At 38.9% G+C, this 25209-nt stretch overlaps 1 protein-coding gene across 5 annotated transcripts in view; it reads left to right on the top strand.

The window, feature by feature from the left end:
- The window catches only part of Zfx (zinc finger protein X-linked), a 48895-nt gene extending 23909 nt beyond the window's left edge, over positions 1-24986 (top strand). For 4 of the 5 annotated variants that reach the window (XM_042670158.1, XM_042670156.1, XM_042670155.1 and 1 more), the window contains 6 exons: positions 4946-5515; positions 16665-16814; positions 17001-17144; positions 17672-17818; positions 18392-18532; positions 19329-24986. In XM_042670158.1, the coding sequence (XP_042526092.1) occupies positions 4946-5515; positions 16665-16814; positions 17001-17144; positions 17672-17818; positions 18392-18532; positions 19329-20512 (2336 nt within the window). In that variant the 3' untranslated portion in view covers positions 20513-24986. The remainder of the gene's footprint in view (positions 1-4945; positions 5516-16664; positions 16815-17000; positions 17145-17671; positions 17819-18391; positions 18533-19328) is intronic. The other variant, XM_042670159.1, reaches the window with a different exon arrangement.
- The last annotated feature ends 223 nt before the right edge of the window (positions 24987-25209 follow it).

Here is a 25209-nt window from a genome sequence, read left to right as displayed (position 1 = left end):
CAAATCTTTTTTTTTTTTTTTTGGTCGGTCGTGAGGCCTGAACTCTGGGCCTGGGCGCTGTCCCTCAGCTCTTCAGCTCAAGGCGAGCGCTCTACCACTTGAGTCACAGCGCCACTTCCTTAACTTATTTTAATCTTGCCCAGTTTTTCTACTCAGTTGTTGGTTGTCCCTTTGAAATTATTCCTTATTTACATCTGTTCCTCTTCATTCTACTTGTGTTACACAGACTCTATCATTCCACTCTTTGTCTGTGGTACCTTTCACATTTTCCTTACCCTAAGTGTCTTTTATCTAGCCCACTAATCAGAGCATTTAACCATAACATGTGCATCATGTCATTTCTTTGTTCTCTGTTTTCCAGCAGATAAAAGATAATCCAAGGTCCTCCGCATTCTGACCATGTCCTACTTTATAACCTATCTCTCACACACAAGTTCCCACAATGAGCCTTCTGCTTCAAGAAGATTTTTTACCCTACCCCCCCCCCCCCAGTGTACAAGGAAAAATATATTTGTAAAAATTTCTTAAGTGAGACATAAAGTATTCAAAATTCTATATAACATATAAAATGATTACACTCAGTTTTATAATATTAAATATGTGTGTGTTTGTGTGTATGCCTGTCCTGGGGCTTGAACTCAGAGCCTGGGCTATGTCTCTGAGCTTTTTTGCTTTTTTACCACTTGAACCATAGCTCCACTTCCAGTTTTTTGGTGGTTAATTTTTTTTTGGTCGGTCGTGGGGCTTGAACTCTTGGCTTGGGGACTGTCCCTGTGCTCTTCAGCTGAAGGTGAGCGCTCTACTGCTTGAGCCACAGCACCACTTCCGATTTTCTAGTGGTTTATTGGGGATACGAGTCTCACGGACTTTCCTGCCCAGGCTGGCTTTGAACTGCGATTCTCAGATCTCAGCCTCCTGAATAGCTAGGATTACAGGCGTGAGCCACTGGCGCCTGGCTTGGTGGTTAATTTGAGGTAAGAGTATCTCAGACTTTCCAACCATGATCTTTAGACCTCAGCTTCCTAAGTAGCTAGAATTACAGGCATGAGCCACTGGCACCTAGCTAATATTAAATGGCTTTAATATTATAATAGCCTAGCTATCATTGTAAGCAAAATGTTACAGAGTTCTCCACTTTGATCAGATTGTGTAGTATGTTAAAGAAATAACAGCTGAGCCGGACACTGGTGGCTCATGCCTGTAGTCCTAGCTACTCAGGAGGCTGAGATTTGAGGATCAAAGTTTGAAGTCAGCCCAGGCAGGAAAGTCCCTGAGAGACATTTTTAAAAATTTTTTTTGCCAGGTCTGTGGCTTGAACTCAGGGCCTGGGCACTGTCTCTGAGCTTATTTTGCTTAAGGCTTAACACTCTACCACTTGAGTAACAGCATCGCTTTTGGCCTTTTCTGTTTATGTGATACTGAGTAATCAAACCTAGGGCTTCATGCATGCTAGGCAAACACTCTACCACTAAGCCACATTCCCAGCCCCCCCTCCTTTTTTTCCAGTCTTGGGGCTTGAACTCAGGGCCTGGGCACTATTTCTGAGCTTCTTTTTTTCAAGTATAGCACTCTACCACTGAAGCCACAGCACCACTTCCAGCTTTTTTTGTTTATGTGGTACTGAGGACTTGAACCCAGGGCTTCATGCATGCGAGACAAGCGTTCTACCCCTAAGCCACATTCCCAGCCCCTCCTGGCACCTTTTTAAAAAAAAATAAAAAATTTTTGTGGGTTGTCAGGCTTGAATTCAGTGCCTGGGCACTGTCCTTGAGCTCTTTTGTTCAAGGCTAGTGCTTGCCACTTTGAGCCATAGTGCCACTCCCTGAGAAACGTTTATCTCTAATTAACCACTGTAAAAAAAAAAAAAGGAAGTGGTACTATGGCTCAAAGTGGTAAAGCACTAGCCTTGAGCAAAAAGAGTTCAAGGACAGTTCCCAGGCCCTGAATTCAAGTCCAACCACCATCCAAAAAAAAAAAAAAGGAAATAACAACTGGGTGCTGGTTGTGCATGCTTATATTCCTAGCTACTCAAAAGGCTGAGAGGCCTAGAGCATCACAGTTCAAAGCCAGCCCAAGCAGAGAAGTCTATGAGAGCTCCACCTCCAATTAAACAAAAAGTGTCATACTGAAAGCGAGGCTGCGGCCATGAGCAAGAAAGTGGACTGAAAGAGTAAGGCCCTGAGTACCAACTCTGATAGCAGCACACACACATACACATACATACACACATGCATGGACACACGTATGCGCGCGCATGCACGTGCGTACACACACACACCCTTTCCAAATTTGGGACACACACACACACACCCTTTCCAAATTTGGGAGTCTCAGTATGCCATAGTTAATTCACTTGTGAAAAACTGAGCTGTTAGAAAAATGTCTAATCTTTATTTGCTTAATCTTGTCACAAACAAACCTGGGTTGTGGACTGAGTGGTAGATTGAAAAGTTGTGTTTAAGTTCTGATTATGAACACTTTGTTTATCTTTGAGCAAGTTTCTTAATCTTCCAGGGCCTCTGTTTTTATCTGTCATAATAATAATGAAACTTCTCATTACAGTTTTTCAGACTACTTCCCATGCATTCTTACTTGATCATCACCACAGTCCTATGAAGTGTGTGCATGGCAGATACTACTTTCCTCCTGATGAGGAAACAAACAGAGGTTTAATGTGTAGAGGTCACTAAACTATTAAGTGTTTGAGTATGACACTTATCTTTAATTTTGATTTTGTAACCAAGGCTCTTGCTGCTAAGTGCTTTCATCTTTGTGTCTGCCAAATGGAGATTATAGTGATGTATCACTTGATGATAGTGTTGAAAATACTGAAAACAAATGAGCATATAGTATTTTGTAGCAGTTCCATAGACATGAAAGAGAATATACACTTTTCATTGTTTCAGTAATTGTGATGGCTATTAACCGAGTTTAAAGATTGACTTCCCATAACTTGTAGTATTCTTTGGCTCTTGATCATTTCTGTTTGTTGACAAAGCCATGTGTTTCTTTGAGAGCCTGGCCAGAGACACACAGTCATTGAGAGAGGCACCTGTTTGGACTTAGCCTGCCTGGTCTGAGTCACAACCAGAAGCACTAATCTTCTGAAGAGCTTCTCAGTTTGACTTTTATAAAACGTTCTATGCTGATTTCTGGACTAGTAGCCAAGAGACTGGATGTACTTATCTTTGTTATTATTTGTTTTGGGTAAGGATATAGGATTTCAGTTCCATTTCTGACATTCATTCAGAATAGCATTTATTGCCCACCATATGCTGCTATGCAAACTGTGTGATATTGGTTAAGCCATTTAATTTTATTGGGCTGCAGTTGATTGAATTTAACTGTAAATGTTCAGTAGTAAGGTTTCCTATGTAGTGAGCAACTGCCTTGGGGGTGGAGAATGGGGACAGAGAGAAAGCTAGATGGAGTTGAATACCCTAGCAAAGTTAGGGCAGACCTGCTCTAACCTCTCTTGGCCTCCACTGCCCTAGCATAGTTGCACGCATGTTCATTTTATCTTGCAATGGAGATAGATATCCTCAATCAGTTGCCTTTCTTCATAAGCTGTGACCTTCTTTTCATTTGTGCTCTGCTCCTTTTATGTCCTAGAATCAGAGGTTGACTTGGAAATTTCTGTAGTCATAGATGGAGGATATTGGTGACGTGTTTTGCTGGAGCACAAGGTGAAGGTTGTTAAGGAAGAAAGGGATTAAATGCTAAGGAAGTACATGGGAGAGATGAAAGGAAGAAAAAAACGTGAGTTGAAGAGGAGATGGAGCAAGAAAGGAAAGAAATGAAAGAAAATATATAATGAAGGAAAGCAGAGTTCCCTTAATTACCTACGAATATGTTTAATTTTAATGTGCCTAGAATTTTACTGCTGTGCCGTTTCCAATTGCTCTTAGTATTTCTTCTTTTATCCTATTTTTTGTTGTTGTTTGTCATGGATCTTGAACTTGGCCTGGGCACTGTCCCTGAGCTTTTCTGCTGAAAGCATGTACTCTACCACCTTGAGCCACAGTGTCACTTCTGGTTTTCTGTTGGTTAATTGAAGATAAGATGTGATTTTTGTTTCTTTTGTATGTTCTTCCCCCTATGGTATATCCCCTGTTGTCACTGTATTTGATTTTGGTACCCTGCATCTTGTAAATACATTTATCTAATTTGGGGAGGGGAAGGGGAATAACAAAATGCTGAAACAAGGACACAGGATGACCCATTGCAACAATGATACTCACAAGACACTAGGTTGGAAATGATCTTTACAACTTCAGTGGGGAGGGAGGGGAAAAAGCGGGGCGGGAGGGGGGGGAATAGGGAAGGGATAGTAGAAAAAAAAACAAAGGAGGGAGTAACAGTGCTGGACAAGAAGTTACTTATGTAACTGTAACCCCTCTGTATAGCATCTTTACAATACAATTTTTAAAAAGGAGTTTGAGGGACTTTTCTGTCCAGGCTGGCTTCAAAATATGATCCTCAGATCTCAAGACTCCTGAGTAACTAGGATTATAAGCATGATCCCTCAGCAATAAGCTCCTTACTCCATCTTTTATTTTATTTTTTTCATGCCACTCCTGGGGCTTGAACTGAGGCACTGTCCATGAACTTCTTTTGCTCAAAGCTAGTGCTTTACCACTTGAGCCAGAGCTCCATTTCTGGCTTTTTGGTGTGTATGTGTGAGTGTGAGTGTGGTTCATTAGAAATAAGAGTCTCACAGACTTTCCGGTCCAGTCTGTCTTCGAACCACAATCCTCAGATCTTAGCCCTCTGAGTAGTTAGATTTACAGGGGTGAGCCATTGGTGCCCAGTTTCCTTTAATCTAGCTTAATGTTTGAGAAAACTGAGGAGCTAGCCCATTGTCCTAGCAGAAATTTAATAACACTTATATGAAGATAGTCATTCATTCCTGCCTGATATTTGTCATGTTAATTTTTTCTTAAAGGAGCTGGTGCTACACACATGGATGGTGATCAAATTGTTGTGGAAGTCCAAGAAACTGTGTTTGTTTCAGATGTTGTGGATTCAGATATAACTGTACATAACTTTGTTCCTGATGACCCAGACTCGGTTGTAATCCAAGATGTTATTGAGGACGTTGTTATAGAAGATGTTCAGTGTCCAGATATCATGGATGAAGCAGATGTATCTGAAACGGTCATCATTCCTGAGCAAGTGTTGGATTCCGATGTAACAGAAGAAGTTTCTTTAACGCACTGCACAGTTCCAGATGATGTTCTCGCTTCTGATATTACTTCAGCTTCAATGTCTATGCCAGAGCATGTCTTGACAGGTGAATCTATACATGTGTCTGATGTTGGACACATCGAGCATGTGGTCCATGATAATGTAGTAGAAGCAGAAATTGTCACTGATCCTCTAACCACTGATGTAGTTTCAGAAGAAGTGTTGGTAGCAGATTGTGCCTCCGAAGCAGTGATTGATGCCAATGGGATCCCTGTGGACCAGCAAGACGACAACAAAAACAACTGTGAGGACTACCTGATGATATCCTGTAAGTCTTGGGGTATAGAGATCCCAAAGTGTTTTTAATTTTAGATAATGCCGGGGCTTGAACTAAAGATCTTGTGCTTGCTAGGCAGGCACTGTACCACTTGAGTCATGCCACAACCCTTGTCAGACAATATTTTGTTTGTTGTTTTGGGTGGACTGGGGTTTGAATTGAGGGACTTGTGCTTGCTTGGTGGATGTTCTACCACTTGAGTCACAACTCCAGCTCTTTTTGCTCTGGTTATTCTTGATATAGGGTCTTGCTTTTTGGCCTGCCTTGACTGTAGTCGTATTTTTATATCTAGGATGACAGCTATGCACCATCATACCTACCCTGTTGAAACACGGGGTCTGACATTTTATTTTTTTAGTCTCAGTGGACTTAGATTCATGATGCTCCCTAACTCAGTCTCACTCATAGCTGGATGACGGGTATTTGCCATAACACCCAGCAATTGATTGAGATGGAGTCTTTTGAACTTTTGCCTGGTTGTTATGGGTCTTGTATTTTGTTGTTGTTGTTTTGTTTTGTCTTGTTTTGTTTTCGTGGGGGAGGAGGCTTAGGGCTGGCCTTGGACCATAATCTTACCTCTATTCTCCCTAGAAACTGTGATTATTGACGTGCATAGTCAAAACCACCTTGTATTGTTGAGACAGAGTCTTGTGAACTTTTTGCCAGAGCTGTCCTCAAACTGTTCTTCCTGTTTCCACTATCTGGCTAGAGGTGATTCTCCTAATTTACATAAGGGGTAAAATTTTTTTGAGTAAATGTTTATAAAATTAAAGCCAATCATAAACTTATCTGCATTATTATTTTAGTTTAGAACTTAAAACTTGCCTAAGAGAAGCAGAATGAATAGTTGAGAGACTTGTTTCCATATAAAGATGTGTGATAGGAAGGAATTTTCTGCAGTTAAGATAGTCTGTAAGGAATGGAACTGAACTTTGCTAATAAAGGATGTAGGGAGGTTGTTATCAGCCTCTGTTAGGATCCCTCTCAAAATTTACAAGGAGCTCAACTTGGAAAAATGCATGACTAAACAAACTACTTACGTTCATGTATGCCTGTAGATACAGGAAACAAACCATAGGACAGAAAAGGCTTCAAGTATGCACTTACTGTTCTTGGATCCACAATACTGCTTATGTAATCCTCATGTACTTACTCTGATTATATGTAAAATACTATTTGTGTAACAGCCCAGGAAAGAGCCATGGCATAATACTGAAACATGATTTCACAAATGGTGGATTGATACTATATTACTGAAGAAGTGAGATATTTTGGAACACATCTTGAAATGGGTCAACTGTGTCTTCTTACAGTAATTTTCTTGCTACTACTTTCAGATACAAAATTGTGGATTGGATAGAGCTAGATCACAGTTCTGATCCAATGTGGAACTTCTTATTCCTTAAGGAACTAAACGTCAAATAAATACTCCTAGGGGCTAAACTTAGAATTTGGGGACTACAATAAGGAAACCTTCAGGTGCCAGTTTTATAGCTGTTGGATAATAGGAATATGACTTAAGGTCCTGCAGCTCTTTTAAGGAGCTCTGCCCTGGACTCAACATCATCATCATTGCATGCAGACTAGATGAACTAAATGTATTATTGTTACTATCATCTGTGTGACTGCTTCAATTGCACCCATCTTGTGAATCAGGAATATCTTCTTCTTTAGTAATGTCTTTTTGGGGGGGTGGGCGGGCTTCAGCACAAATAGATAGTTCTGTGAGCCAGAGGCAAAAAGCCATTTTAGTTTTCATAGGTATTGACCAAAAGCAATAATGAGCTGGCTGTCTATTTTAAGCTTGAAAATAAAAATGTATATTTTTTCATTACAGATATATGCAACAGTTAAAACACAGCAAAGTACATATTTGATGCTTCCTGTCTTTTCATAATAATGTGCTAACAAGTTGTGTTAATATTTTACTCAGCCAGAGTCGTATTCATTTGCTAAACAAACATTGGGAACATCATGTCTTTTTACCTTAACCGTAAATAAATCCCTGAGAGTGTTCTATATTTGGATTATGATTTGTGCTCAAGTTAACTCTACTGCCTTTTTTCACACTTGTTGAAAAATCTGTGAGCAGCATAGTAAGTGAAGGATCTCCAGCTTGGAAAATATAATGATGTGAAACCTAAGTGCTATGTTAAAAATAAATGTTTGGGTTTTGTTTGGATTTTTGTTAGTTTTTTTTTTTTTTTTTAACCACACCACTAAGTGGCAAAGAAGAGAGAAAAAGACTCGTAGACTTTATGAATATACAAGAGTATTTACTTGCATACCTGTTTTTTTTTTGTCAGTTGTGGGGCTTGAACTTGGGGCCTGGACACTGTCCCTGAGCCTCTTTTTGTTCAAGGCTAGCAGTCTACCATGTGAGCCACTGGCGCCTTGCATGTATCTGTTTTTATGCAGAAATATTATGTAGCATATTGGAGTCTACCAGCCTTTTAAAAAAGTTATTGAGAATTTGAAAATTAGAGAATTCTTTGTAAGGAGGAAGAAAATACATTCTTGCATCATATATTTATTGGACCCCAAATTGTCAGACATTGTAGGTTGTGCCAATCTGGGTATGTACTAAATAAGTAAGTACATAAAACAAAAAACAATTATTCCTGGGGGCTGATAGTCTACTGTGGAAAAGGTTGTAGGGTGATGTACAGGTGTCAGTGAATTCTTATGGAGACAGGATGGAGTACCTGACCTTTGACTCAAGGATGAGTTTGTTTTATAAGACAGAGAAGGACGTGGGTAGAAGACATTCCAAGCAAATGGTATAGTGTGTTAAAAAAGTAAAGGGGGAATGGGGTCCTGGCTTTGGCTGGGAACGATGGAAACTTCAAGATGTTCTTAAATCTCTTTGTATTTTTGTTTACTTTTTACAGTTAATTTGTAGAAGTAGAATTAGTGAGCCAAAGGGTATATACATTTTCAAACTTGGTCATACTGTCTCAGTGTTTTGTCAGGTATAATTCCCCCTTACCAAGTTTATGAATCTGTTCATATTCCTACACTTTTACCAACTTAGAGTATTTATTTCAATTTTAGTTTCTGCCATCTTGATAGGGAAATATAACTAGGAATATATAGAGAAATATAATACAGCCTGATTACATTTTTATTTTTGTTTTATTTCATTTTTTTTTGTTGGCTGTGGGGTTTGAACTCAGGGCTGGGTGTTATCCATGAGATCTTTTGCTCAAGGCTAGCTCTCTACCACTTTTAGCCACACTGCCACTTCCAATTTTCTGGTGGTTAATTAGAGATGAATCTCACAGACTTTCCTGCCTGGGCTGGCATTGAACCACAATCCTCAGATCTCAGACTCCTGAGTAGCTAGGATTATAAGCATAAGCCACCAGTACCTGGCTTATTTTGATTTTTTTTTTAAGGTAAACAGAATAAGTTTATTTGAAACTGAAAGGAAAGCTGAGAAAGAAAGTAGCAGAAGCTCATCCAGCTGGAGAGGGACCCCAAGGAGTCCCTTATTTCAGTTTTATTTTGGGGGGAGGGGGCTGGTCCTGGGTCCTGAACTTAGGACCTGGGCTCTGTCCCTGAGTATCTCTGTGCTCTACCACTTGAGCCATAGAGCCACTTTCTGCATTTCCTGCTTATGTGGTACTGAGGAATTGAACCCAGGACTTCTTACGTGCTAGGCAAGCACTCTACTACTAAGCCACATTCCCAGCCCACCTTGTTTCAGGTTTTTTGTTTTTTGTTTTTGGTCAGTTGTGGGGCTTGAACTTTGGGCCTAGGTGCTGTCCTTCAGCTCAAGGCTAGCACTCTACCACTTGAGCCACAGTGACACTTCTGGTTTTCTGGTGGTTAATTAGAGCTAAGATTCTCATGACTTTCCTGCCCGGGCTGGCTTTGAACCGTGATCCCAGATCTTAGCCTCCTGAGTAGCTAGGATTACAGGTGTGAGCCACCAGTGCCTAGCCTTCCTTGTTTCAGTTTTAAAATTATTTTAGGACCATAATCCTGGTAACAACAGATTATAATAATAAGTGAGGATGAGATTAGTGATATAGTAGCTGAAGTTATTCATATATGAGATCATGAATATTCCAAGCAGGATATATTGGTGCATGCAATTAATATTGGTACCCTAGAAGCTGAGAGAGGAGAGTCAAGTTTAAGGATATTCTGGGAAAGATAACCACTCTGTTACCAGAAAAAAGGATATCCCAAGATCTTAATAGTAAATGAGATGAGGGAGTGGTAAGCTCAAGGGATTAGGAAGTAAAATGGGTGAGATTTGGTAATAGATAAAACAGGTGGAAATTTGAGGGAAAAAGAAAATACAATGAGAATTGAATTCTACCTTTGGACACTGTTGCTGGTCAATAAAATTACCCAAGAAGAGTAGATGTGCTTGGGAAATAATGTTTGAGGAAGTGATATTAGTTTGATTTGCTTACTGGAGACAATCTGGTGGATTTGCTTTGCTTTGCTTTGCCTTTTTTTTTGGTCGGTCGTGGGGCTTGAACTCTGGTCCTGGGCGCTGTCCCTCAGCTCTTCAGCTCTACCACTTGAGCCACAGTGCCACTTCCGGTTTTCTGGTGATTTATTGGAGATAAGACTCTCACAAACTTTCCTGCCTGGGCTGGCTTTGAACTGAGATTCTCAGATCTCAGCCTCCTGAATACCTAGGATTACAGGCATGAGCCACTGGTGCCTGACCTTGGTAGATGTTTTTCTAGGAAGCTGATAATATAAATTTGGTGCTTTTGGGAGAGGTATGGCTAGAGGAAAAATGGATGACTACCGAATATGGGAGGAATCCAGTGTGGAAATGGGAATGGATAGTGGTCTCTAGAGAGTGCTTTTGAAATAATTGTGAACTTTTGGGGGATGTAGGAGGGTAGACAGAGGAAGAAGAGCTCATGAAATCAGGAGGTTTGGGGACAGTAAGGAGACACACTTTTGGAAAATGTTTTTGGTACTAGTTAATTGGAGATAGTCTCAGATTTGTCTGTCCAGGCTGGCTCTGAACTTCAATCCTTAGATGTCAGCCTCCTGGGTAGCTAAGAGGTTGGTAGGTGCTAGGGAGAACCACAGACTGTTTGTGCGTCCAGGAACTGGTAGGTAAGTAGTAGGTGGGTGAGGTAGTCCATGAAGTTTCTCTTAGGAATATTTCCACTTGCTTTCAAGTGAGGTCAGCAACAGATACCCAGGGATGCAGAGCTAGCATTAAGAGATTTGAGAGAAAGGGAGAATCTGGAGAAGAGAAGGGAAAAAATAGTCAAAAAGAGCCACTTCAGGTTCAAGATTATGGATTCAAAGTGAAACCATGAGCAGCAGAGTTAGGGTGTGTGTTTACATTTTCAACCAGATTTAGCTTCACAGGTGCTGAGTAGAGGCAACAAGGCAATTTGCCAAGTTAGTGGTTCTGCCAAGCTATTGTGAGGAAAAGAGAGGTTGGGGGGCAAAATGGACCAAGAGCAAATGTGATAGACTGCAGAATTGAAGTTGTTTTGTTATTGTTGGGTTCAAGTAAATTCTCATGTATTAATTTTTAATTATGTAATAATTTTAATTATCATTTAAAAAACTGTTTTCTCCTCATCCTTTCATATATAAATATGTGAGGAAAACTGTATATCTAACCATCACTTTCTTTCTTTTATTTTTTTTTTGGGGGGGGGTCCGGTTGTGGGGCCTGATCTCTGGGCCTGGGCGCTGTCCCTCAGCTCTTCAGCTCAAGGCTAGCACTCTACCAGGTTGAACCACAGCACCACTTCTGGCTTTTTGCTTATGTGGTGCTGAGGAATCGAACCCAGGGGCCTCAGGCATACAAGGCAAGCACTCTACCACTGAGCCACCTTCCCAGCTCCCTAACCATCACGTTCTTTATACTTTTTTAGTACTTTTCTTGTAATAAGTTGTGTCATCACAACAAGCTGTCGTGTGTGTGTGTGTGTGTGTGTGTGTGTGTGTGTGTGTGTGTGTGTGTGTGTGTGTGTGTGTGTGTGTGTGTGTGTGTGTGTTGGTCCTGGACCTTGAACTCTGTCCTTTAGCTTTTTTTTTTTTTTTTTTTTGGTCAGTCATGGAGCTTGAACTTAGGGCCTTGGCACTACTCTGAGCTCTTTAACTCAAAGCTAGCCCTCTACCACTTTGAGCCACAGCTCCACTTCTGGCTATTTTGGTGTTTAATGGAGGTAAGACGTGTACTTTACTGCCTGAACTGGCTTTGAACTGTAATCCTCAGGTCTCAGCATCCTGAGTAAGATTAATGTAATCTGAAGTATATAATATAATCTGAAGTATATAATGTAATCTGAAGTATAAAGGAATAGAAAGAAAACTAAAAATGTACCTGGGCATGGTGGCTCATACCTGTAATCTAGCTACTTAGGAGGTTAAGATCTGAAGGTCAAGATTTGAAGCCAGTCCAGATAAACAAAGGTGAGAGACTGTTTCCAATTAACTAGCAAAAAGCTGGAACTGGAGGCATGTCTCAAGTGGTAGAGCACCAGTCATGCACGAAAAAGCTGAGCGAGAGCTGGAGGTTCTGAATTCAAGCTCCAATATTAGTGCACACACATGCACACACATGCACACACACACACACGCACGCACACACACACACGCACACACACACACACACACACACACACACACACACACACAAAGCTGGGTGCTGGTGGTTCACGCCTGTAATCCTAGCTACTCAGGAGGCTGAGATCTGAGGATCATGGTTCCAAGCCAGCTGGGGCAGAAAAGTCTCAGGAGACTCTTCAGTTAACCACTGAAAGTGGTAGAACAATAGCCTTGAGCAAAAGAGCATAGGGACAGCGCCCAGGCCCTGAGTTCAAACCCTACAACTAACAGCAACAGCAACAATAATTTTTAAAAAAACCCTTCAGTTTGAGTTTTAAAATGTTAAATGAGATATAAAGATTGTTATATCAATCTTGAAGAAGTCATTGCCAGTTTCTCTTTTTAGATGAGAAAAAAAATTACTAATTGCAATTTTTAATGGGTGGGATTATTGGTAATTTTTAATACTAAATTTGACACAGTGAACATACTTTTATTTAAAAATCAGAAGACAAAAACGAAAGGTCTAGGTTCTAAAGATAGACACATTCACTCTCCACTCCTCACATACCATCTGAGAACCTTTTTTTCTTTATCTGGAAAAGATGAAAATCAGATGAAGTTACGTAGAAACACTAAGAAAATTGCAAAATGCCATGCAAATGGTAGTTATTATTAGAAGTAGTCTTAATTTCCAGAAATTATGCTCTTCTATTTTGGTGAGGCCTTATTCTAAAGCTCTAGTTCTTTATTATTACATTAGAAGAGAAGGCATTTACATAGAAATCATATGTACGATGACTCAGTTTTATTGAAGTGTTCTTTGTCTGTTTTTAGAAATTCATTTTTAATGGTAGCTTTAAAGTCACAGTGAATTTTGAGTGCTTAACAGGACCATCAGTGTTCTTTGTTTTTTAAATCACTTCTGTAATGTTTCATATCTAGAATAATTTCATAGGTTGCGTTTGTGGAGCAAGTTCTCAAGGTGAAAATCTGAAGGTGAATTCTACTTTTGTCTAGTGATAAGACTAGGTTTGCTATCAGGTAAGTTGGTATATTCGAAATGTGTTTTCCCACACATTTGTGAAAGTAAACAGGTCTTTTACTCCAGGGTTTATTTAGGTAAATGCATGACATTTTACAAGCTCTAAAATGATTGGGTTTTTCAGTCAGTAAGAGTTAAATAAGGGTAGTGACAAACCAGTGTATGCCAAAATAACAGGCTGGGCCTTGTTTTTGTAAACAAAAGGATATTTGATTTTCCAGTACCTATTACAGTCAGTTCTGACAAAGCTGGCTAAAAATTGAGGCTGATTTCATCGATATCAAACTGTTCCTTCTAGGTGCGTGAGGTCTTCTGTGACCTGACGTTAGCTTAGCATTAGGCTCCATTTCCTAACATGCCCAGTGCCACAGTTTACCCCCAATCGCAGCTTGTCTCTACCTTCCTTCCTGCAATAAGCACCCTTCGCTTTCTCTCAGCTGGAGTGAGATTTCTTCTTTGTTTCCATGGCAGCTGTCCGTGCTCAGTGAGACATTTACAGATAGTTTCTGACTAATCCTCTTTCATGTTCTATATCAACTTATTATTAAAGAGTGATGTTCCAGTTCACCTTTATATCGCCTTAGAATGTATGTTATATAAACAGCTTTTGCTTTTTTCCTATAAGTGACCTTCATTTTAACTTTTAAATTACATAGGGAAAAGTAAAATAATTTAACAGATGTGTTTAAAGTGACGTTTGTTTTCCAAATGGAATGTATAGTAAATGTAATTTGCTGTTTAATGAAAAGCTGTTTAATAAAATGGGTGGGGTTGTACCTCAGTGGTAGAGGGTAGAGGGGTTGTAAATGACAAATAGGAAAGACTTTCCTACCTGGGCTGGCTTTGAACTGCAGTGCTCAGATCTTGGCTTTCTGAGTAGTTAGGATTACAGTCATGAGCCACTGGCACTCAGCTATTTTTGCCCTTTTTTTTTTTTTCTTTTGGTCGGTTGTGGGGTCTGAACGCTATGCCTGGGCGCTGTCCCTCAGCTCTTCAGCTGAAGGCTAGTGCTCTACCACTTGAGCCACAGCACCACTTCTGGCTTCTTTCTGCTTACGTGGCGCTGAGGAATCAAACCCAGGGCCTCATGCATGCAGGACAAGCACTCTACCACTGAGCCACCTTCCCAGCCCCATTCTTGCCTTTTAATGTTGACCTTTTTCTGATTTTTCTTGGTGGTACTAGAGTTTGAACACAGAGTCTTGTGCTTGCTGTTCAGGTGCTCTACTGCAGAGCCAAGCATCCAGCTCTTTTGTGTACAGCTTATTTTTTGAGACAGCATCAGCCCAGATGTCTGCCAGTGCCATGACTCACCTTTTTAGTAAAGCTTCCAGTTGTAGCTGGGATGACAGGCATGCACCAGTATGCCTATCTGTTTGCTGAGAAAGGGGTCTTGTGTGTATGCCTGGGATGGCTTTGAACCTCAGTTCTCCCACTCAGCCTCCAAAGTAGGTAGGATAACAGGCATGAGCCACTGCTGTTCAACTTAATATTATTGTCTTTCAAAATGTTAGGTACATCCTTATGTTCTCTGTAAGAATTGTTATTAGATATATACAATTTTGGGACCTGATAGATGACATTCCAGGACTTTGCAGAAGTATTACTTCAAAGATGTTGCAGTCTGAGTTCTGTCTCAGTTTTATGGTTGCAAATTACATATGAGATGACTGAATTAAAAACATAGTGGTCAAAATTGCCACCTCCTGGCCTTGATTGTAATACTGACTCTGCCTGCCTGAGTCATGATTACATCCTTGTGCTTTCCACTAAAGGAAAGCATCTTTAGTTATGCTACTTGAGTTTTTAAAAATCACAGTTACCTCTGCCAATTTCTGTCTTATTTCCCAAGTGCCAGAAAATTGACAAACCGAGACTCATTGTGCAAATAAGTTAACCTCTAAACCTTGCTTTGTTGTGTAGAATAGCGGGAAAACTGAACACCTCCTTTACAGGATTGCTGTAAGTTTTAAGTCATACCTCAGCCACTCAATAAATGGAAGTGATATCATTATTACGTTTAAATAATGTGGACTCTCACTTTTTCATATTTATATCTGCCATACCTAGCCTAAAATCTAAGATACAATTATGAATCACTGTTGCCAAACTGAATAAACAATCCAGATTCGACCAAAAGGAAAACAAGAATGTCTAGCGGTGGAACTTGAGAAAGGAAACAAGAAGGGAAAAGGGGAGATGGAAATACTTGGTGGGGCTGGAGGCATGGCTCATGGTGGAGCACCAGCTCATGTGATCAAAAGCATCAGATACTGAGTTTGAGTCCTGGTCTCAGACCAGGTAAGAAACTTGTTGGGAGTATTGAGGACAAGCTAAATTAACCTTTTTTGGTCCTCAGTCCTGCTCCTCTCTGCCATAGGCCAGCTGGGCCTAGAGCATTTAGTAAATGTAATGTTTCTTTACTTAGGAAAGTTTCTTTGCTTTACTTGGTGAATCGTTTTTTTATTTTTTTGTTCAACACCACCATTTTTATTCAGATTATCCTAGGGACTGGCTGAGCTTCCATTTCTTTTTGCCGCACTTTCTGTTGTGCTGGGTACTATAAGGTTACATTGTATGGGGATTATATTTTTTGAGTTTGATTCAAATCCAGAGTCTTTTGTTAAGATGTCATTTTCCTTCTATTTTATTTTCTAAGTCTTAAGCGTTACAGCATATTTTTTTCCCTTGGCTACTTGATTATAAAGCTTTGAAAAATAAAACGTTTAGTATATATCCTGGCTTTTACTACTAGAAGTCATGTGTACATTTAACGTTTTTTGTCTTTTCCTTTTCCTATTCCTTCTAACATAATATAAGCATTAAAGAGGCCAGGTATATGACAATATGTTTGAGTTCAGATTTTGCTGCATTTGCTATCCAGGACCTACACTTAATATTATCATAAATTAAAGTTGTGTGTATGGGGGTGTGTATATGAGATCATACGTAAGTATAATTGAAAGTTTAAACAGATTGAATTAGTATTTCCATTGATCACATCATTGTAGTGCTTCTTTCTGGCTATCATGTTTTGTTTTGGTGGAAGTAGATCAGATCAAATGGTGTCTAAGAATAGTAACTATTAAGTAATGCTTATAAAATATTTATATGAAGATTATTTTTGATCTTTCTGATAGGACATGGTTTGAAAAGCTTTAGATATTAAAATAATATCCTTAATGTCGGAATGTTTCTTACTTGTAGGCTAAGTATATCCTTTTGTTATTTATAAGTCTGTAGAGGAGTGTAGTATTTTTTGCTTTAAAATCAGATCCCATTTTAAGAAGTCTTTGGAAATGTATTGATTGATTGATTGGCTAATTGGTTGGTGGTAACTGTTTGACCTCAGGGCCTTGTGCTTTCTACTGCTGAGCCATTCCTCCAGCCTATAAATGTATTTATTGAACCTTTTCCTTGTCTAGGTAAAGATCATTCAATTTTACGTGAATCATGTTAGAGTTTATGCTTGTGCAAAGGACTTTTGAAGACCAAAATCTTTTCTTAGTTTTCCTATTATTTGTGACATATTTCCTGCCTATTTAGTGGATGATGCTGGCAAAATAGAACATGACGGATCATCTGGAATGGCCATGGACACAGAGGCAGAGATAGATCCCTGTAAAGTGGATGGCACTTGCCCTGAAGTCATCAAGGTGTACATTTTTAAAGCTGACCCAGGAGAAGACGACTTAGGTAACTTTTCATCTTGATGAAATACAACCTTGTTGCCTCTGGGTTACTTAGGTTAAGAACATTTGAAATCTTTTCAGAAGATAACTTTTAATCAAGAACTCTATTGCAGTCCCAGAAAGCTGTGTGAAATGGAAGAGGTGGAAATGAAATTTTCAGATAAATTCTTCGAGCCTTCTTCTTTGATAGGTGGCACCGTAGACATCGTAGAGAGTGAGCCTGAGAATGACCATGCAGTTGAACTACTTGATCAGAACAACACTGTTCGGGTTCCCAGGGAAAAGATGGTTTATATGGCCGTCAATGACTCGCAGCAAGAAGATGAAGAAATAAGTAAGTAGGTGGCCTTATCGTGGGACAAAAGATTGTGTTTCTGTAGGGTTCTCTATATAGTGGCTTTGTTTTAAGTTATTATCTTTAAGTAATTGTACAAAAAGATGTGAATCACCATGTCAGTTTGTGAGTACAATGCATCTTGATCAGTGTCTCCCTTTTTATCATTCTCCCTTCTCTTTCTCAAACCCCCGTCCTCTCAATTCTATATTGCTTTAGCGTACTTTTTGAGGTTTTGCTGCCATATTCTGAAGGAAACAAGTGCCATCCACTTTAAGTTGCTGCCATGCAAGTGACTATGTATGTATGTTTAGAAGTTACTTTCCAAACAAATGTGGTCGAGAAATGACTAATTCATTCAGTAAACACTTACTGAGTGCTTAGTACATGAAAGTGATATTCTAGGTATATAATAAGTATCTGGACCTTCTTGCCATGTTCTTATTAACTGAATTGAAGTATAAAAGCATCTTTTCCTATGATACCTGTATACCTGGTCAGAAAAGTTCATATACATTTCTACTTAGATGTCGCGGAAATTGCTGATGAAGTGTATATGGAAGTGATCGTGGGTGAGGAGGATGCTGCAGCAGCAGCTGCTGCCGTGCACGAACAGCAAATAGACAACAGCGAAATGAAAACCTTCATGCCAATCGCATGGGCGGCGGCTTATGGTAAGTCGTGGAGCTGCTCTGGTTTGAGTTAATATCAGTACACTGCAAGGATTGGTTGATTTAAACCAGAGTAAAGGAAAATTATAAAGTCTGCGTTTTTTGTTCTGGGGCTTGAACTCAGGACCTGCGTGCTATTTCTGAGCTTTTTTTTTTTTTTTTGCTCAAGGCTAGTACTACCACTTGAGCCCCAGCTGAACCTTCTAATAGAAGTCTACTTTGTATCTTTACCTTTGACAGGAATTTGCTTTGTGTGTCTATTACATAGAAGGAAGTACTGCAAGCAGTATTCAGGGTTTTAAGTTGAAATTTTTCATCTTGACTATATCTGGTCGGTGACTTCACAGTTTGGGAGCCAATATGGGAAAAGTTTTGAACGTGTTTTTAGCTTTGGGAGCTAGGAATTTCCCATGGTCTTGCTGTAACAAATTTATTTATAAACCCTATAACCCAGGATGGGCATTTTCTGTCATTCATGAGTATCATGGCTAACTTTTCACTGTCATAGTTAAAGAATTCCTCATTCTTTATCATTTATAATACTGTATAATTGTGTTTTTTAATACGCATTGTCAGGTAATAATTCTGATGGAATTGAAAACCGGAATGGCACTGCAAGTGCCCTCTTGCACATAGATGAGTCTGCTGGCCTCGGCAGACTGGCTAAACAAAAACCAAAGAAAAGGAGAAGACCTGATTCCAGGCAGTACCAAACAGGTGAGGGTTGTCGAGTTCCAAGGCGCAGCGTGCGCCGTGAGCTCTCCAGAAACTCTATGTGAATCCACAGGGGTGTCGTGATGGCGTTTTAGCTGTTAGACCACATGTAGCTTTTGTGTGTGGAATTTGAAAATGCAATTTTCAGAATTCAGTGATATTCATGAATGATTTCATTGGATAAAAAGAAAAGCATTAGAAATGGAAGAAAACAATTCAAAACTAGGGGGATTTTTTTTTTTTAATGTGAAAATGAAAAAGAATCCTTCATCTAAGCACTAACTTTAAAAACTTAGTATATTTAAAAAATCCAATTATGTCAGCCTAAAACAGGCATAATTAACAGAGCAACAGGATAAGTGCTTTAGTTCTTATGACTTATTCTGCCTATTTTTATGCTGATTTGCATATTAAAATTTGAGTATATTGAAGCTTTACTATAAATTAACATAATGGATTTTTCTGAGTAACCAAAGCAAGAATTTTAATTACAATGCTGTTATTGTTACAAAGTAATTTCCTACAGATTTCTAAAATCTGAGTTGATAGACAATCCATAATTACTCATTAATTTTGATAAACTGGAGAGGTGCAATTGGTGCAGTACTACTGAAGGAATTTTCCAAACCAGGTTCTCGTTATTACCAGATTATTTTGTCCCTTACGTAGGAAAATAATGTTACCTTTCTAAGTTTGGAGTCCTTGGGACTACCAGTAGTTTCCAGAACACACTAAAATTGTAAGAAATGATTGCAGAATTTGGCTTGATCATTCATGCTCCTGTCTTTTCCTTTCTTAGCAATAATTATTGGCCCCGATGGTCATCCCTTGACGGTCTACCCTTGCATGATTTGTGGGAAGAAGTTTAAGTCGAGAGGTTTCTTGAAAAGGCACATGAAAAACCATCCTGAACACCTTGCCAAGAAGAAGTACCGCTGTACTGACTGTGATTACACTACCAATAAGAAGATAAGTTTGCACAATCACCTGGAGAGCCACAAGCTCACTAGCAAGTCTGAGAAGACCACCGAATGCGATGACTGTGGGAAGCATTTCTCTCACGCTGGGGCTTTGTTTACTCACAAAATGGTGCATAAGGAAAAAGGAGCCAACAAAATGTACAAGTGTAAATTCTGTGAATATGAAACAGCTGAACAAGGGTTGCTGAATCGCCACCTTTTGGCGGTCCACAGCAAGAACTTTCCTCATATTTGTGTAGAGTGTGGCAAAGGTTTTCGCCACCCATCAGAGCTTAAAAAGCACATGAGAATCCATACCGGGGAGAAGCCGTACCAATGCCAGTACTGCGAATATAGGTCTGCAGACTCTTCAAACCTGAAAACTCATGTAAAGACTAAGCATAGCAAGGAGATGCCATTCAAGTGTGACGTTTGTCTTCTGACTTTCTCAGATACCAAAGATGTGCAGCAACACGCTCTTATCCACCAAGAAAGCAAAACACACCAGTGTTTGCATTGCGACCACAAAAGCTCAAACTCGAGCGATTTGAAGCGACACATAATTTCAGTTCACACCAAGGACTATCCCCATAAGTGTGACATGTGTGATAAAGGCTTTCACAGGCCTTCAGAACTCAAGAAGCATGTGGCTGCCCACAAGGGTAAAAAAATGCACCAGTGTAGACATTGTGACTTTAAGATTGCAGATCCATTTGTGCTAAGTCGCCATATTCTTTCGGTTCACACCAAGGACCTTCCATTCAGGTGTAAGAGATGCAGAAAGGGATTTCGGCAACAGAATGAGCTTAAAAAGCACATGAAGACCCACAGCGGTCGGAAAGTGTATCAGTGTGAATACTGTGAGTATAGCACTACAGATGCCTCAGGCTTTAAACGGCACGTTATCTCCATTCATACAAAAGACTACCCTCACCGCTGTGAGTACTGCAAGAAAGGGTTCCGAAGACCCTCCGAAAAGAACCAGCACATAATGCGACATCATAAAGAAGTTGGCCTGCCCTAACAATACTCCCACCGTCGTTTACAGAGAAACTGGCCTTGAAGCAGAAAGTTCATTTAAAAGCCAACCAGTCTTGTTCACATACAATACTGTATATTGATTTATGCTGTGTACAAATAGAATTATGCTTAGTTGAATTCTTTCTTTTTTTTTTTTTTTTTTTTTTTTTACATTTTGTTCAGTAGTGTGTTCTGAGTTCTATTCAGTTTGTTTAATAAATGGGGAAAAGCAGCAACCAGCTCTAGTTGCTTTTAATAAAGCAATGCCTGATTCTGCATTGAATTTTTCTATCTTAGAAGTTTTGTATTTATTTAAGTACTTAACCTGGCTTACCTTGATGGTACTCTAATGAGACCCTTAAGGTAACTTCAGATTGATAAACTCTGAAAGTACTCATGTTGACTTTTTTTTCCCATAAATTTCTCACAATAAAATTTTCAGAGACATCTAATGGGAACGGGTGATTTTCTGGTCAGGTCTGATGATCACAATGTGGAGGTCATTTGCTTATCTTGCTTAATATTTTCAGACCATATGGCCATGGAAGTTTCCATTTGAGCTTTTGTGTCCCTGGCTAAGAACAATGGCTGGGTTTGTGTTTATTTGTTTATTTGTTTTTTTTTTTTTTCATTTTGTTTAGCAGACAAAATATACTTCTTATAGTTTTCTTTGGGCTATTTACAGCAAAGTTCTTAGAAAACCTTATTGGAATGTTTTACTCAGTCCTGTTTCAATTATTCTATCTGTGCTGCTTTTTCTTGGAATGGTTGTGTGCTATAAATGAAACTTACAGAGGACGCCATTTTGGAATCTCCTAGAGGCAACTTGTGGCTAATAGGATTTTTTTTGCAACTTTCTATATGTAAATGTACCCTGAATTATATATATACACATATATATATATATATATATATAACATGTATCTGTGTGTATTGATTATTTTACATGTTTATACACACAACCCCCAGTAGTAGTTGTTTAAAGTCTATAATGAAAAGTATTAAATTTACAATAACATGAAAGATGCAGGGATGCATGAGAGAGCGTTTTGTAAGTCTTGCTCTTCAGAGAGATTACTCAGGTGAAGAATTAGAAGGAAAATAAGGACACTAGTATTTTTAAAGAGTAAGATATTTTCTTTTAAATATCTTTGGTAATTAAGAAATAATCGAAAAATAGAGGTAAGATGTTTATAGATAGAATGTTTTCATACAGTTTCAGCTCCATGCCTTTATATTTTTCTGAAAAGCTAATGAATATTAAATAGGAGCCTTTCAGTTCTCTCTGAGAAGCTTGAGAGAGAAACACCATCTTACTAAATGAGGTGGGGGGAAGGAAGTGATGGCTCCGTGGACCAGAGCAAGGGGTACTAATTAGGACTTACACTTTGTAAGTTCAACCTGCTCTCTGTCATGTCTTCAAACAGTTACAATTAGCAAACGTTAAAAACTTAACACTCAAGTTGGCTTGGATTAGAAAGATAAAGGTGTTCCAAGTGCATAAGTCAAGTCTGAGGCCTCTGTCTTTCATAGTTCTGTTTTTCTTTGACAGTTGGGGCAATTTTTACTATATAGGTCTTATGCATTTATAAAATGAACTTGGTTAATTAGAATTTAGTTATGTTAAGATGACTCTTGGGGAACAAAAGCCGTTTTTAAGAGTCCCTGGAATTGGCTTTTGGCACACATAATCTGGCACATCATGGGAAATTTAGATGTTTCTTTTTCTCCCAATTGATAACTGCCTTGTCCACCTTGTTAATGGTGCTTCACCCTCTTCATGCCTTTAGGGATTTTTTTTCTTTCCTTTTTTTAAAAAACTTTTCATCTGCATCTTTGCCATCACTATTTGTATCAAGAGTTATATTTTTAGAGATAGATAACTAAAACATTTGGTATCTGGCAAGCCTCTGAAGTACTAGATTGATCTAGTTTAGTTCTAAGTCAAGTGCTTTAGGCTGGTATAAATCCTAATAGAAATGCCAGTCAGAGCCAAGGCATGCATGGGCTCCCTGATCCCGTAGGGAATTCCTGTGCCCTTGTAGCTGCCCCCAATGTACTTTCTGGAAAAGTAATTTAACAATTGTATGATTTATTGCCCTGCTATTCTTGAAAGCTCTGTCTGTTTTTTTGTGAGAACCTTTAAAATCTGCCCCAGAAATATGGTAAAACAGTTAAATGGAAGTGGAAATTTTATTAATTTTAAAACATTCTATCAATTTAATAAGGAAAACATTCAGCAATTAGGCCATTTAACTATATTTTTTTAAATAAACTGAAAGATAAAGAACACAATACTTTACATACTTTATATTTCTCTTTACATAATCTGGAATTATATACAGTTTTTTTTTTCTTTTTAAAGCACAATATCAAAGCCTTTAAAAGGTATTTAAGGGTTTGGTCAAGTGAATATAAAATGTGTGTGTCTGTATAAAGAGAAAATGGAATTGTTGTCACTGTTATGTACTGACATTAGTTACAATTAGTTTTAATTGCTAAAACAATTTTGATTAGCAAAGCTAAAAATGTTTCAGTTAAATGTTTTAAAGAGGTACAGATTTTTACAAGGACATAATATAAGTTATTGTTCTGTAGAAATATCTTATTAAATATTGTACGTCCCTCCCTCTGTACACTTTGTAAAAAAAAGTACATAAAAAGAAAATCATATAGGGATGTGTGACATTATTGTAATTGTGTACTTGAGAATAACGTGCAAAAATAAAAATCAGAATATTTTCCTGTTAACGAATGTTTAGTCTATTTGATACCAGTACTAAGTTAATGCTTTTTTCTTAAGAAAAAAAAAATGTACAGTTTTTGTAAACCTAATAAATTACATCAAAAGCGATGGGTTATTTTCACCCCTCCCCATTTCTTATTTCCTTTTATGTAGCAGTGGAATACAAACTGATTACTTTGAATTTTGCGACTCGGATGCAGATACTGATAATATTTCAGTCCTATGAATTTGCAAGTAATATTTCAGAGAAGATAGGAGGTGATTGGTGAGTCCTTTGATGAGCATGTCATTGAAATTAATTTTTTTCTTTTATCTTCATAAAATATTTGTTTTGTTAGCATTGCTAGTTCCCCTGAGACAAATTACCCATGTGCAAAGTGGGTTTTGAGAGCACTTAAGTTTATTTCGAGTATGAATCTACAGCACATTCAATGGAAGCTGTCACCAGTTCTGCTGCAGAATCCCCGCCTTTACTTACCCCTTTGTGCCCTGTTTTTGAGTGCTCAGTAGACACTAATATACTAGAGGTTGGTCATTGTCATAGTCAAAATTGGAAGTTAGGTAAAAGTTCTCAGGAGTTAGATTTGTTCCACCTTTGACTTTAAGAATGAGATTCTGTAGTTCTCCGCCTGAAAGAACAAGTTTTGGCCGGATAGTCATTTTGAAACTAGTAAATAAGCAAAACTTGAGCTAGATGATCAAGAGAATGTGGCGAACGTCTCTGTCGAGAGCCATAAATCCCACAAAACTGTAGCATGCGGAAAAACACTGACACCTGACAAAAGGCAGCTAACCTGTCTGTGATCTCATCCAGTCAGGTAGCACGCTGCCCTCTTGTCTGGGAATGTCAGTATTAACAATTGCCTTGATTCCCAGCAAATTCTAGGGTTCATCAAAAGAAAAGCACGAACAATCACAATCCTGAAAGGGGCAATATTTCAGAGCAGTGGTTTTCTAAGCATGCACCTGGCAGCACTGACTGACAGCATGTGGAGAGAGCCCTTGTTAAAGTGGTAAATTCTCAGCCCCTTCCCCCCCCCCCCCCCCCAGTCCCTACTGGATTGGGAAACTAGGCATAGGGCCCCGTGATCGGTTTTAACATGCTCCCCAAATGATTCTCTGACATGCCTCAAGTTCGGAAAATGATGTTTTAGAGCACTTGAAGACGTTGAAATATTACTGGTGTAACAAAATGTGTGGTAGCATAACCACAGAGCTACTAGAAATGGGCAAGTGAGGGTGTTGTAGGACCCAGAAAGTTTCTACCTTTGGTTTACGCTTGTTAAGTGTGAGCCTGCCAGGCAATAAGTATATCCTTTCGAGCATGTGTAAATAGTCTATACTTTCCTGCATCTTATATGGCCTCTCAAAGTTGTATTCTTCAAAAGTAAATGAAGTCAGAGATTTGGCAAAAGTAAAAAAGAAGGGCTGAAAGTGTATGGATGTGTGTGTGTATGTGTGAGAGGATGTGTGTGTGTGTGTGAGTGTGTGTGTGTGTGAGTGTGTGTGTGTGTTGGCCCAGTTTTACATAAGTAATTCATAACCATTTTGCCACATTCTGCTGCATTTTAGATAAGGTCAAGATTAAATTTGCTCTATGGATTTTGTTTTATCTTTTGTTTCTTGTATATATTGTTTGCCTTTTTCATGAAATCCTGGCTTTGTTATATATTGTTCTTGTTATTTTTGACATCTTTGCTATTGTAAATAAATCCTATTTTGTTTTACGTTACCCTAGTGGAGTGTTGGCTAAAGACAAAGCATATACACACAAGAATGGCTCTCTCTCTCTCTCTCACACACACACACACACACACACACACACACAGAGAATGGCACACACAAACACACACAAACAAGGAGACTTGAGTCACATAGTTAATACAAGCCAAAAGTTTTATTTCCCTTGTCACTAAGAAACATTCAACACTTCTCATACCAAAGAGACCACTGTC

This window comes from Dipodomys spectabilis, unplaced genomic scaffold, assembly GCF_019054845.1.
Source record: "Dipodomys spectabilis isolate Male_0828 unplaced genomic scaffold, ASM1905484v1 ptg000526l, whole genome shotgun sequence".
Lineage (NCBI taxonomy): Eukaryota > Metazoa > Chordata > Mammalia > Rodentia > Heteromyidae > Dipodomys > Dipodomys spectabilis.
This window is presented reverse-complemented; position numbering and strand designations above follow the sequence as displayed.